The following is a 15,102-nucleotide window of genomic DNA, read 5'->3' as shown; positions in this document are numbered from 1 at the left end:
GTGAATGGGATTGGGAATGCTCCATCCTTGGAATTGCATTGGGATTGGGAATGCCGCATCCTTGGATGCGCTCAACATGGAGCAACGTGGTCCTTACCTAGACCTAGTTCTTAAGGTCTTTTCCATCCCAATCCCATCCTAAAGGATCCTTGGAAGTGAATGGGATTGGGAATGCTCCATCCTTGGAAGTGCATTGGGATTGGGAATGCCACATCCTTGGACTTGCATTGGGATTGGGAATGCCGCATCCTTGGATGCGCTCAACATGGAGCAACGTGGTCCTTACCTAGACCTAGTTCTTAAGGTCTTTTCCATCCCAATCCCATCCTAAAGGATCCTTGGAAGTGCATTGGGATTGGGAATGCTCCATCCTTGGAAGTGAATGGGATTGGGAATGCTCCATCCTTGGAATTGCATTGGGATTGGGAATGCCGCATCCTTGGATGCGCTCAACATGGAGCAACGTGGTCCTTACCTAGACCTAGTTCTTAAGGTCTTTTCCATCCCAATCCCATCCTAAAGGATCCTTGGAAGTGAATGGGATTGGGAATGCTCCATCCTTGGAATTGCATTGGGATTGGGAATGCTCCATCCTTGGAATTGCATTGGGATTGGGAATGCCGCATCCTTGGATGCGCTCAACATCCCGATGGATGGAGAACGTGGTCCTTACCTAGACCTAGTTCTTAAGGTCTTTTCCATCCGAATACCATCCTAAAGGATCCTTGGAAGTGCATTGGGATTGGGAATGCTCCATCCTTGGAATTGCATTGGGATTGGGAATGCCGCATCCTTGGATGCGCTCAACATGGAGCAACGTGGTCCTTACCTAGACCTAGTTCTTAAGGTCTTTTCCATCCCAATCCCATCCTAAAGGATCCTTGGAAGTGAATGGGATTGGGAATGCTCCATCCTTGGAAGTGCATCGGGATTGGGAATGTTCCATCCTTGGAATTGCATTGGGATTGGGAATGCCGCATCCTTGGATGCGCTCAACATGGAGCAACGTGGTCCTTACCTAGACCTAGTTCTTAAGGTCTTTTCCATCCCAATCCCATCCTAAAGGATCCTTGGAAGTGCACTGGGATTGGGAATGCTCCATCCTTGGAAGTGAATGGGATTGGGAATGCCACATCCTTGGAATTGCATTGGGATTGGGAATGCCGCATCCTTGGATGCGCTCAACATGGAGCAACGTGGTCCTTACCTAGACCTAGTTCTTAGGGTCTTTTCCATCCCAATCACATCCTAAAGGATCCTTGGAAGTGCTTTGGGATTGGGAATGCTGCATCCTTGGAAGTGAATGGGATTGGGAATGCTCCATCCTTGGAATTGCATTGGGATTGGGAATGCTGCATCCTTGGATGCGCTCAACATCCCGATGGATGGAGAACGTGGTCCTCACCTAGACCTAGTTCTTAGGGTCTTTTCCATCCCAATCCCATCCTAAAGGATCCTTGGAAGTGAATGGGATTGGGAATGTTCCATCCTTGGAATTGCATTGGGATTGGGAATGCTCCATCCTTGGAATTGCATTGGGATTGGGAATGCCGCATCCTTGGATGCGCTCAACATCCCGATGGATGGAGAACGTGGTCCTTACCTAGACCTAGTTCTTAAGGTCTTTTCCATCCCAATCCCATCTTAAGGATCCTTGGAAGTGCATTGGGATTGGGAATGCTCCATCCTTGGAAGTGAATGGGATTGGGAATGCTCCATCCTTGGAATTGCATTGGGATTGGGAATGCCGCATCCTTGGATGCGCTCAACATCCCAATGGATGGAGAACGTGGTCCTTACCTAGACCTAGTTCTTAAGGTCTTTTCCATCCCAATCCCACTTTAAGGATCCTTGGAAGTGCATTGGGATTGGGAATGCTCCATCCTTGGAAGTGAATGGGATTGGGAATGTTCCATCCTTGGAATTGCATTGGGATTGGGAATGCCGCATCCTTGGATGCGCTCAACATGGAGCAACGTGGTCCTTACCTAGACCTAGTTCTTAAGGTCTTTTCCATCCCAATCCCATCTTAAGGATCCTTGGAAGTGCATTGGGATTGGGAATGCTCCATCCTTGGAAGTGAATGGGATTGGGAATGCTCCATCCTTGGAATTGCATTGGGATTGGGAATGCCCCCTTCCAACCTCCCCAACTCCTCCCGTTGCCCTAAAGGGGAAACCTTGCGATGAAACCCATTGAGCTGTAGGGGAACATTCCCAAGCTTTTCCCAGTCTTTTTTCCATCCCCATTCCAAACCCCCCCCTCTTTTCTTGGGATACAGGGAAAAAGGAAGGGGGGGAGGACACAAAAGAAGGAGGCAACTGTTACCTGCCAGAGAAGGGGGAGAGCCAACAGGAGTTGAAGGAGTGGATGGGAAGCTGGTGGTGGTGGGCTCTGGAGAGTAGATCTTTAAGAGACGATAGAGGGTTAATCCCTAAGGAATGATGGCCCCAAAGGGCTCTACAGCCATAGAAAGGCCCAAATCCCATTGGATCCCTAAGGAATGATGGCCCCAAAGGGCTCTACAAGCATAGAAAGGTCCAAATCCCATTGGATCCCTAAGGAATGATGGCCCCAAAGGGCTCTATCACCATAGAAAGGCCCAAATCCCATTGGATCCCTAAGGAATGATGGCCCCAAAGGGCTCTACAAGCATAGAAAGGCCCAAATCCCATTGGATCCCTAAGGAATGATGGCCCCAAAGGGCTCCATCACCATAGAAAGGCCCAAATCCCATTGGATCCCTAAGGAATGATGGCCCCAAAGGGCTCTACAACCATAGAAAGGCCCAAATCCCATTGGATCCCTAAGGAATGATGGCCCCAAAGGGCTCTACAACCATAGAAAGGCCCAAATCCCATTGGATCCCTAAGGAATGATGGCCCCAAAGGGCTCTACAAGCATAGAAAGGCCCAAATCCCATTGGATCCCTAAGGAATGATGGCCCCAAAGGGCTCTGCAACCATAGAAAGGCCCAAATCCCATTGGATCCCTAAGGAATGATGGCCCCAAAGGGCTCTACAACCATAGAAAGGCCCAAATCCCATTGGATCCCTAAGGAATGATGGCCCCAAAGGGCTCTACAACCATAGAAAGGCCCAAATCCCATTGGATCCCTAAGGAATGATGGCCCCAAACTGCTCCATCACCATAGAAAGGCCCAAATCCCATTGGATCCCTAAGGAATGATGGCCCCAAAGGGCTCCATCAACATAGAAAGGCCCAAATCCCATTGGATCCCTAAGGAATGATGGCCCCAAAGGGCTCTACAGCCATAGAAAGGCCCAAATCCCATTGGATCCCTAAGGAATGATGGCCCCAAAGGGCTCTAGCACCATAGAAAGGCCCAAATCCCATTGGATCCCTAAGGAATGATGGCCCCAAAGCTGCTCCATCACCATAGAAAGGCCCAAATCCCATTGGATCCCTAAGGAATGATGGCCCCAAAGGGCTCCATCACCATAGAAAGGCCCAAATCCCATTGGATCCCTAAGGAATGATGGCCCCAAAGGGCTCTACAAGCATAGAAAGGCCCAAATCCCATTGGATCCCTAAGGAATGATGGCCCCAAAGGGCTCTACAACCATAGAAAGGCCCAAATCCCATTGGATCCCTAAGGAATGATGGCCCCAAACTGCTCCATCACCATAGAAAGGCCCAAATCCCATGGGATCCCTAAGGAATGATGGCCCCAAAGGGCTCTACAGCCATAGAAAGGCCCAAATCCCATTGGATCCCTAAGGAATGATGGCCCCAAAGCTGCTCCATCACCATAGAAAGGCCCAAATCCCATTGGATCCCTAAGGAATGATGGCCCCAAAGCTGCTCCATCACCATAGAAAGGCCCAAATCCCATTGGATCCCTAAGGAATGATGGCCCCAAAGGGCTCCATCACCATAGAAAGGCCCAAATCCCATTGGATCCCTAAGGAATGATGGCCCCAAAGGGCTCTACAACCATAGAAAGGCCCAAATCCCATTGGATCCCTAAGGAATGATGGCCCCAAAGGGCTCCATCACCATAGAAAGGCCCAAATCCCATTGGATCCCTAAGGAATGATGGCCCCAAAGGGCTCTACAACCATAGAAAGGCCCAAATCCCATTGGATCCCTAAGGAATGATGACCCCAAACTGCTCCATCACTATAGAAAGGCCCAAATCCCATTGGATCCCTAAGGAATGATGGCCCCAAAGCTGCTCCATCACCATAGAAAGGCCCAAATCCCATTGGATCCCTAAGGAATGATGGCCCCAAAGGGCTCTACAGCCATAGAAAGGCCCAAATCCCATTGGATCCCTAAGGAATGATGGCCCCAAAGGGCTCTACAACCAGAGAAAGGCCCAAATCCCATTGGATCCCTAAGGAATGATGGCCCCAAAGGGCTCTGCAACCATAGAAAGGCCCAAATCCCATTGGATCCCTAAGGAATGATGGCCCCAAAGGGCTCCATCCCCATAGAAAGGCCCAAATCCCATTGGATCCCTAAGGAATGATGGCCCCAAAGCTGCTCCATCGCCATAGAAAGGCCCAAATCCCATTGGATCCCTAAGGAATGATGGCCCCAAAGGGCTCTACAACCATAGAAAGGCCCAAATCCCATTGGATCCCTAAGGAATGATGGCCCCAAAGGGCTCTACAACCATAGAAAGGCCCAAATCCCATTGGATCCCTAAGGAATGATGGCCCCAAAGCTGCTCCATCACCATAGAAAGGCCCAAATCCCATTGGATCCCTAAGGAATGATGGCCCCAAAGGGCGCTACAGCCATAGAAAAGCCCAAATCCCATTGGATCCCTAAGGAATGATGGCCCCAAGGCTGCTCCATCACCATAGAAAGGCCCAAATCCCATTGGATCCCTAAGGAATGATGGCCCCAAAGGGCTCTACAGCCATAGAAAGGCCCAAATCCCATTGGATCCCTAAGGAATGATGACCCCAAAGGGCTCCATCACCATAGAAAGGCCCAAATCCCATTGGATCCCTAAGGAATGATGGCCCCAAAGCTGCTCCATCACCATAGAAAGGCCCAAATCCCATTGGATCCCTAAGGAATGATGGCCCCAAAGCTGCTCCATCACCAAAGAAAGGTCCAAATCCCAATTTATCCCTAAGGAATGATGGCCCCAAAGGGCTCTACAGCCATAGAAAGGCCCAAATCCCATTGGATCCCTAAGGAATGGTGGCCCCAAAGGGCTCTACAACCATAGAAAGGCCCAAATCCCATTGGATCCCTAAGGAATGATGGCCCCAAAGGGCTCTACAACCATAGAAAAGCCCAAATCCCATTGGATCCCTAAGGAATGATGGCCCCAAAGGGCTCTACAACCATAGAAAGGTCCAAATCCCATTGGATCCCTAAGGAATGATGGCCCCAAAGCTGCTCCATCACCATAGAAAGGCCCAAATCCCATTGGATCCCTAAGGAATGATGGCCCCAAAGGGCTCTACAAGCATAGAAAGGCCCAAATCCCACTGGATCCCTAAGGAATGATGGCCCCAAAGGGCTCTACAGCCATAGAAAGGCCCAAATCCCATTGGATCCCTAAGGAATGATGGCCCCAAAGGGCTCCATCACCATAGAAAGGCCCAAATCCCATTGGATCCCTAAGGAATGATGGCCCCAAAGGGCTCCATCACCATAGAAAGGCCCAAATCCCATTGGATCCCTAAGGAATGATGGCCCCAAAGGGCTCTACAGCCATAGAAAGGCCCAAATCCCATTGGATCCCTAAGGAATGATGGCTCCAAAGGGCTCCACAACCATAGAAAGGCCCAAATCCCATTGGATCCCTAAGGAATGATGGCCCCAAAGCTGCTCCATCACCATAGAAAGGCCCAAATCCCATTGGATCCCTAAGGAATGATGGCCCCAAACTGCTCCATCACCATAGAAAGGCCCAAATCCCATTGGATCCCTAAGGAATGATGGCCCCAAAGGGCTCTACAGCCATAGAAAGGCCCAAATCCCATTGGATCCCTAAGGAATGATGGCCCCAAAGGGCTCCATCACCATAGAAAGGCCCAAATCCCATTGGATCCCTAAGGAATGATGGCCCCAAAGCTGCTCCATCACCATAGAAAGGCCCAAATCCCATTGGATCCCTAAGGAATGATGGCCCCAAAGGGCTCTACAACCATAGAAAGGCCCAAATCCCATTGGATCCCTAAGGAATGATGGCCCCAAAGGGCTCCATCCCCATAGAAAGACCCAAATCCCATTGGATCCCTAAGGAATGATGGCCCCAAAGCTGCTCCATCACCATAGAAAGGCCCAAATCCCATTGGATCCCTAAGGAATGATGGCCCCAAAGGGCTCCATCACCATAGAAAGGCCCAAATCCCATTGGATCCCTAAGGAATGATGGCCCCAAAGCTGCTCCATCACCATAGAAAGGTCCAAATCCCATTGGATACCTAAGGAATGATGACCCCAAACTGCTCCATCACCATAGAAAGGCCCAAATCCCATTGGATCCCTAAGGAATGATGGCCCCAAAGGGCTCTACAACCATAGAAAGGTCCAAATCCCATTGGATCCCTAAGGAATGATGGCCCCAAAGCTGCTCCATCACCATAGAAAGGCCCAAATCCCATTGGATCCCTAAGGAATGATGGCCCCAAAGCTGCTCCATCACCATAGAAAGGCCCAAATCCCATTGGATCCCTAAGGAATGATGGCCCCAAAGGGCTCTACAAGCATAGAAAGACCCAAATCCCATTGGAACCCTAAGGAATGATGGCCCCAAAGCTGCTCCATCACCATAGAAAGGCTCAAATCCCATGGGATCCCTAAGGAATGATGGCCCCAAAGCTGCTCCATCACCATAGAAAGGTCCAAATCCCATTGGATCCCTAAGGAATGATGGCCCCAAAGGGCTCTACAGCCATAGAAAGGCCCAAATCCCATTGGATCCCTAAGGAATGATGGCCCCAAAGGGCTCCATCACCATAGAAAAGCCCAAATCCCATTGGATCCCATTGGTGGCCCGCATCCCACCCCGCTGGGCACACGGCATTCCAAAGGTTGGGAATGGGGTCCTTACGGAAGCGAGGGCTTTGCCCAGGGCATCGCCGGTCTGGGAGCTTCCTCCTGCCCCACTTCCTCTGTTGCCTGGAAAAAGGAAAGGATGGGGGTCAGAAAAGTAGGGAAAAGCAGGAAAAATCCCACAGGGAATTCCCAATCCCATTGTTCCCCCTCCCAAATCCAAGTTTCCAATGGGAATTCCCGTTGCTCCCCATCCCGCTGGCCCCATTCTGCCTTCATCCCTTGGGTACCAGCATCCGTAGGGACCCACATTCCCAATGGATCCATCCCACTCTGCCTTCATCCCTTGGGTACCACCATCCATAGGGCCCCACATTCCCAATGGATCCATCCCATTCTGCCTTCATCCATTGGGTACCAGCATCCATAGGGACCCACATTCCCAATGGATCCATTCCATTCTGCCTTCATCCTTGGGTACCAGCATCCATAGGGACCCACATTCCCAATGGATCCATCCCATTCTGCCTTCATCCCTTGGGTACCACCACCCATAGGGCCCCACATTCCCAATGGATCCATCCCATTCTGCCTTCATCCTTGGGTACCAGCATCCATAGGGACCCACATTCCCAATGGATCCATCCCATTCTGCCTTCATCCCTTGGGTACCACCACCCATAGGGCCCCACATTCAAAATGGATCCATCCCATTCTGCCTTCATCCCTATGGAAGCAGCATCCATAGGGCCCCACATTCCCAATGGATCCATCCCATTCTGCCTTCATCCTTGGGTACCAGCATCCATAGGGACCCACGATCCCAATGGATCCATCCCATTCTGCCTTCATCCCTTGGGTACCACCACCCATAGGGCTCCACGATCCCAATGGATCCATCCCATTCTGCCTTCATCCTTGGGTACCAGCATCCATAGGGCCCCACATTCCCAATGGATCCATCCCATTCTGCCTTCATCCCTTGGGTACCACCACCCATAGGGCCCCACGATCCCAATGGATCCATCCCATTCTGCCTTCATCCCTTGGGTACCACCACCTATAGGGCCCCACGATCCCAATGGATCCATCCCTATGGATGGATGCTTCCCATCACCTCCTGCCCCACAGTGCCTTCATCCGTTGGGTACCACCACCCATAGGGACCCATAATCCCAATGGATTCATCCCTATGGATGGATGCTTCCCATCCCCTCCTGCCCCACAATGCCTTCATCCCTATGGAACCAGCATCCATAGGGCCCCACGATCCCAATGGATCCATCCCTATGGATGGATGCTTCCCATCACCTCCAGCCCCACATTGCCTTCATCCCTTGGGTACCACCACCCATAGGGCCCCATGATCCCAATGGATCCATCCCATTCTGCCTTCATCCCTTGGGTAACAGCATCCATAGGGCCCCACATTCCCAATGGATCCATCCCATTCTGCCTTCATCCTTGGGTACCAGCACCCATAGGGCCCCATGATCCCAATGGATCCATCCCACTCTGCCTTCATCCCTTGGGTACCAGCATCCATAGGGACCCACATTCCCAATGGATCCATCCCATTCTGCCTTCATCCCTATGGAACCAGCATCCATAGGGCCCCACGATCCCAATGGATCCATCCCTATGGATGGATGCTTCCCATCACCTCCAGCCCCACATTGCCCCCATCCCAACCCCCTTCCGCCCCATAGCGCCCGCCCCCCAAAGAACTCACCCATGATTGGCTCAGAGCCGTTGGCCGGGGGGGTGCAGGATGTGGGGCCGTAGTGGGCGCTGGGACCGCGGTGGAAGGTGGACATGGGGGGCAGGCTGGAGTTGAGCTCCCCCGAGGGATGGGATGGAAAGCTCTGGAAGGGGAGAAGAGGATGGAGGTCCATCAGGATGATGGAGCATCATGGAGGTCCATGGCTTCATCATGGTCCATCATGGAGGTCCATCAGGATGATGGAGCATCACTTTGGGCCATGGCTCCATCATGGTCCATCATGGAGGTCCATCAGGATGATGGAGCATCACTTTGGTCCATGGCTCCATGATGGTCCATCATGGAGGTCCTTAAGGATGATGGAGCATCACTTTGGGCCATGGCTCCATCATGGAGGTCCATCAGGATGATGGAGCATCACTTTGGGCCATGGCTCCATCATGGTCCATCATGGAGGTCCATCAGGATGATGGAGCATCATGGAGGTCCATAGCTCCATCATGGTCCATCATGGAGGTCCATCAGGATGATGGAGCATCACTTTGGTCCATGGATCCATCATGGAGGTCCATCAGGATGATGGAGCATCATGGAGGTCCATAAGGATGATGGAGCATCACTTTGGTCCATAGCTCCATCATGGTCCATCATGGAGGTCCATCAGGATGATGGAGCATCATGGAGGTCCATCAGGATGATGGAGCATCACTTTGGTCCATGGCTCCATGATGGTCCATCATGGAGGTCCTTAAGGATGATGGAGCTTCACTTTGGTCCATGGCTCCATCATGGAGGTCCATAAGGATGATGGAGCATCACTTTGGGCCATGGCTCCATGATGGTCCATCATGGAGGTCCATCAGGATGATGGAGCATCACTTTGGGCCATGGCTTCATGATGGTCCATCATGGAGGTCCATAAGGATGATGGAGCATCACTTTGGGCCATGGCTCCATCATGGAGGTCCATCAGGATGATGGAGCATCACTTTGGGCCATGGCTTCATGATGGTCCATGATGGAGGTCCATAAGGATGATGGAGCATCACTTTGGGCCATGGCTCCATCATGGAGGTCCATCAGGATGATGGAGCATGACTTTGGTCCATGGCTTCATGATGGTCCATCATGGAGGTCCATAAGGATGATGGAGCATCACTTTGGTCCATGGCTTCATGATGGTCCATCATGGAGGTCCATAAGGATGATGGAGCATCACTTTGGGCCATGGCTTCATGATGGAGCATCATGGAGGTCCATCAGGATGATGGAGCATCACTTTGGCCCATGGCTTCATGATGGTCCATCATGGAGGTCCACCAGGATGATGGAGCATCACTTTGGTCCATGGCTTCATGATGGTCCATCATGGAGGTCCATAAGGACGATGGAGCATCATGGAGGTCCATAGCTTCATGATGGTCCATCATGGAGGTCCATAAGGATGATGGAGCATCACTTTGGGCCATGGCTCCATGATGGTCCAGCATGGAGGTCCATCAGGATGATGGAGCATCACTTTGGTCCATGGCTCCATCATGGAGGTCCATAAGGATGATGGAGCATCATGGAGGTCCCCAATGATGCTGGACCACCATAGAGGTCCCCAATGATGCTGGACCACCATAGAGGTCCATAAGGATGCTGGACCACCATAGAGGTCCCCAATGATGCTGGTCCATCATAGAGGTCCCCAATGATGCTGGACCATCATAGAGGTCCATAAGGATGCTGGACCATCATAGAGGTCCCCAATGATGCTGGACCACCATAGAGGTCCCCAATGATGCTGGACCACCATAGAGGTCCCCAATGATGCTGGACCATCATAGAGGTCCATAAGGATGCTGGACCACCATAGAGGTCCCCAATGATGCTGGACCACCATAGAGGTCCATAAGGATGCTGGACCATCATAGAGGTCCCCAATGATGCTGGACCACCATAGAGGTCCCCAATGATGCTGGACCACCATAGAGGTCCCCAATGATGCTGGACCACCATAGAGGTCCCCAATGATGCTGGACCACCATAGAGGTCCATAAGGATGGTGGTCCACCATAGAGGTCCCCAATGATGCTGGACCATCATAGAGGTCCCCAATGATGCTGGACCACCATAGAGGTCCATAAGGATGGTGGTCCACCATAGAGGTCCCCAATGATGCTGGTCCACCATAGAGGTCCCCAATGATGCTGGACCACCATAGAGGTCCATGATGATGGTGGTCCACCATAGAGGTCCCCAATGATGCTGGACCACCATAGAGGTCCCCAATGATGCTGGACCACCATAGAGGTCCCCAATGATGCTGGACCACCATAGAGGTCCCCAATGATGCTGGACCATCATAGAGGTCCCCAATGATGCTGGTCCATCATAGAGGTCCCCAATGATGCTGGACCACCATAGAGGTCCCCAGTGATGCTGGACCACCATAGAGGTCCCCAATGATGCTGGACCACCATAGAGGTCCATGATGATGCTGGACCACCATAGAGGTCCCCGATGATGCTGGACCACCATAGAGGTCCATGATGATGCTGGACCACCATAGAGGTCCCCAATGATGCTGGACCACCATAGAGGTCCCCAATGATGCTGGACCATCATAGAGGTCCCCAATGATGCTGGACCACCACAGAGGTCCCCAATGATGCTGGACCACCATAGAGGTCCATGATGATGCTGGACCACCATAGAGGTCCCCAATGATGCTGGACCACCATAGAGGTCCCCAATGATGCTGGACCACCATAGAGGTCCCCAATGATGCTGGACCACCATAGAGGTCCCCAATGATGCTGGACCACCATAGAGGTCCCCAATGATGCTGGACCACCATAGAGGTCCCCAATGATGCTGGACCATCATAGAGGTCCCCAATGATGCTGGACCACCATAGAGGTCCATAAGGATGGTGGTCCACCATAGAGGTCCCCAATGATGCTGGACCACCATAGAGGTCCCCAATGATGCTGGACCACCATAGAGGTCCCCAATGATGCTGGACCATCATAGAGGTCCCCAATGATGCTGGACCACCATAGAGGTCCCCAATGATGCTGGACCACCATAGAGGTCCATGATGATGGTGGTCCACCATGGAGGTCCATGATGATGCTGGTCCACCATAGAGGTCCCCAATGATGCTGGACCATCATAGAGGTCCCCAATGATGCTGGTCCACCATAGAGGTCCCCAATGATGCTGGTCCATCATAGAGGTCCCCAATGATGCTGGTCCACCATAGAGGTCCCCAATGATGCTGGACCACCATAGAGGTCCATAAGGATGCTGGACCATCATAGAGGTCCCCAATGATGCTGGTCCATCATAGAGGTCCCCAATGATGCTGGACCACCATAGAGGTCCCCAATGATGCTGGACCACCATAGAGGTCCATGATGATGCTGGACCATCATAGAGGTCCCCAATGATGCTGGACCATCATAGAGGTCCATAAGGATGCTGGACCACCATAGAGGTCCCCAATGATGCTGGACCATCATAGAGGTCCCCAATGATGCTGGACCACCATAGAGGACCCCAATGATGCTGGACCACCATAGAGGTCCCCAATGATGCTGGACCATCATAGAGGTCCCCAATGATGCTGGACCACCATAGAGGACCCCAATGATGCTGGACCACCATAGAGGTCCCCAATGATGCTGGACCATCATAGAGGTCCCCAATGATGGTGGTCCACCATAGAGGTCCATGATGATGCTGGACCACCATAGAGGTCCCCAATGATGCTGGACCACCATAGAGGTCCATGATGATGCTGGACCACCATAGAGGTCCATGATGATGGTGGTCCACCATAGAGGTCCATGATGATGGTGGTCCTTACCAAGCGCTCGTGCGGATGCAGGCTGCAGTAGCTGCTGGCCTGGGGGAGATGGGCTGAGTTTCCCAGCATCCCTCCGTAGCCGGGTTGGTTCATCCCACTGGAAGAGCTCCAGGGATCGCTGCCGTGGTGTCCATCTGGGAAGGAAGAGCAGGGAATGAATCCCGATGGGAATTCCATGGGAAAACAAGGAGCTCAATATGTGTGTGTGTTGGGGGGGTTCCATAGGGATGCTCCTCCATTCATCCATCCCATGGTGCCCATCCCACCTCCTCGTGGTCCTTCCCTCATTCCCAAAGTGGGAATTCCCATCGGGAATGCTATGGAAAAGATGGTGGGGGGGTGGAATTCCCATTGGATCCAATGTTCCCAAAGGATCCGGATTAAGGGGGGGGATAAAGGAAGCATCTCCCTAGGGAACAGAGGGATTCCCTATGGAAGCGATGCTCCTGCAGGTGGATCCCAAAGGGAATTCCGGAGGTGGGGAATGGGGGTGAAGAGAGGGATTCCCTATGGAAGCCATGCTCCTGCAGGTGGATCCCAAAGGGAATTCCGGAGGTGGGGAATGGGGGTGAACAGAGGGATTCCCTATGGAAGCCATGCTCCTGCAGGTGGATCCCAAAGGGAATTCCGGAGGTGGGGAATGGGGGTGAACAGAGGGATTCCCTATGGAAGCGATGCTCCTGCAGGTGGATCCCAAAGGGAATTCCGGAGGTGGGGAATGGGGGTGAACAGAGGGATTCCCTATGGAAGCGATGCTCCTGCAGGTGGATCCCAAAGGGAATTCCGGAGGTGGGGAATGGGGGTGAACAGAGGGATTCCCTATGGAAGCCATGCTCCTGCAGGTGGATCCCAAAGGGAATTCCGGAGGTGGGGAATGGGGATGAACAGAGGGATTCCCTATGGAAGCGATGCTCCTGCAGGTGGATCCCAAAGGGAATTCCGGAGGTGGGGAATGGGGGTGAACAGAGGGATTCCCTATGGAAGCCATGCTCCTGCAGGTGGATCCCAAAGGGAATTCCGGAGGTGGGGAATGGGGGTGAACAGAGGGATTCCCTATGGAAGCCATGCTCCTGCAGGTGGATCCCAAAGGGAATTCCGGAGGTGGGGAATGGGGGTGAAGAGAGGGATTCCCTATGGAAGCGATGCTCCTGCAGGTGGATCCCAAAGGGAATTCCGGAGGTGGGGAATGGGGGTGAAGAGAGGGATTCCCTATGGAAGCCATGCTCCTGCAGGTGGATCCCAAAGGGAATTCCGGAGGTGGGGAATGGGGGTGAAGAGAGGGATTCCCTATGGAAGCCATGCTCCTGCAGGTGGATCCCAAAGGGAATTCCGGAGGTGGGGAATGGGGGTGAAGAGAGGGATTCCCTATGGAAGCCATGCTCCTGCAGGTGGATCCCAAAGGGAATTCCGGAGGTGGGGAATGGGGGTGAAGAGAGGGATTCCCTATGGAAGCGATGCTCCTGCAGGTGGATCCCAAAGGGAATTCCGGAGGTGGGGAATGGGGGTGAACAGAGGGATTCCCTATGGAAGCCATGCTCCTGCAGGTGGATCCCAAAGGGAATTCCGGAGGTGGGGAATGGGGGTGAACAGAGGGATTCCCTATGGAAGCGATGCTCCTGCAGGTGGATCCCAAAGGGAATTCCGGAGGTGGGGAATGGGGGTTTCGGTTTTCCCACAATCCATTGGGATTTTGGGGGGGGAAGGGAATCCCTCTTTTTACCTTGCATGAAGAAAGAGCTCGGGAAGGAGCCGGCGCCCGGCTTGGATGATGGAAAACCGGGAGAATCCCGGTTGTAATCGGCGGTGCTGGCTGATGGGGCATAAACCTAGGGAAAAAAAGAGGGATTAAGCTTGGAATTCCCAAAAAATAGGGAAAAATCCCAACCCCCCCCCCTTTGTTTGCTTGGAATTCCCTTCCCAAATCCCATAGGAATCCTGCGCGGGAAGGGAAAGAAGCTTCCCAAAGGTCCCAAGAGTCCAAGAGGGTGAATTGGGCATTCCCAAGGCATGGAATTCCCAAAGATGGGAATAAGCATGGATTATTCCCTGAAATAAGTGGGAAAATCCCTGTTTTCCTTAGGATTGGAGGCGATTCCCTGCTCCCTACACCCCACGGCATTCCAGGCCCAGGATGCATCCATGTTTTCCTATAGTGCATGGAAATCCCTAAGGAATTCCATAGAATTCCCATGGAAAGAAGGTGGGGAAGTGGACTCGGCGCCAGCATTCCCAAATCATGGATAACGGGATGGGAAACCCAGCAATGATGCAGGGATAATGGGAGAGCATCCTCCAGTTGGGATACAGGGAGAAGGCAGCTCCATTCCCAAGGCATGGAATTCCCAAAGATGGGAAAACCCATGGATTATTCCCTAAAATAAGTGGGAAAATCCCTGTTTTCCTTAGGATTGGAGGCGATTCCCTGCTCCCTACACCCCACGGCATTCCAGGCCCAGGTATCCTTGGGATGCATCCATGTTTTCCTATAGTGCATTGAAATCCCTAAGGAATTCCATAGAATTCCCATGGAAAG

The 15,102-nt window shown here is 52.3% G+C and overlaps 1 protein-coding gene across 1 annotated transcript in view; it reads right to left on the bottom strand.

The window, feature by feature from the left end:
* TCF4 (transcription factor 4) overlaps positions 1–14,410 on the bottom strand; it is a 52,435-nt gene extending 38,025 nt beyond the window's left edge. Inside the window, exons 1-5 of the mRNA XM_061443660.1 lie at positions 14,290–14,410; positions 12,570–12,703; positions 8,720–8,852; positions 7,046–7,113; positions 2,329–2,407 (exon numbers count right to left, since the gene is read on the bottom strand). Coding sequence (XP_061299644.1) covers positions 2,329–2,407; positions 7,046–7,113; positions 8,720–8,852; positions 12,570–12,703; positions 14,290–14,296 — 421 coding nt within the window. The 5' untranslated portion in view covers positions 14,297–14,410. The remainder of the gene's footprint in view (positions 1–2,328; positions 2,408–7,045; positions 7,114–8,719; positions 8,853–12,569; positions 12,704–14,289) is intronic.
* Positions 14,411–15,102: the final 692 nt, after the last annotated feature.

Source organism: Pezoporus flaviventris, unplaced genomic scaffold (assembly GCF_033815535.1).
Source record: "Pezoporus flaviventris isolate CSIRO_AGI_PZ_B2104156 unplaced genomic scaffold, CSIRO_AGI_Pfla_v1 ptg000462l, whole genome shotgun sequence".
Taxonomy (NCBI): domain Eukaryota; kingdom Metazoa; phylum Chordata; class Aves; order Psittaciformes; family Psittacidae; genus Pezoporus; species Pezoporus flaviventris.
The sequence above is the reverse complement of the archived record's forward strand: the minus strand, read 5'-3'. Positions and strand labels throughout refer to the sequence as shown.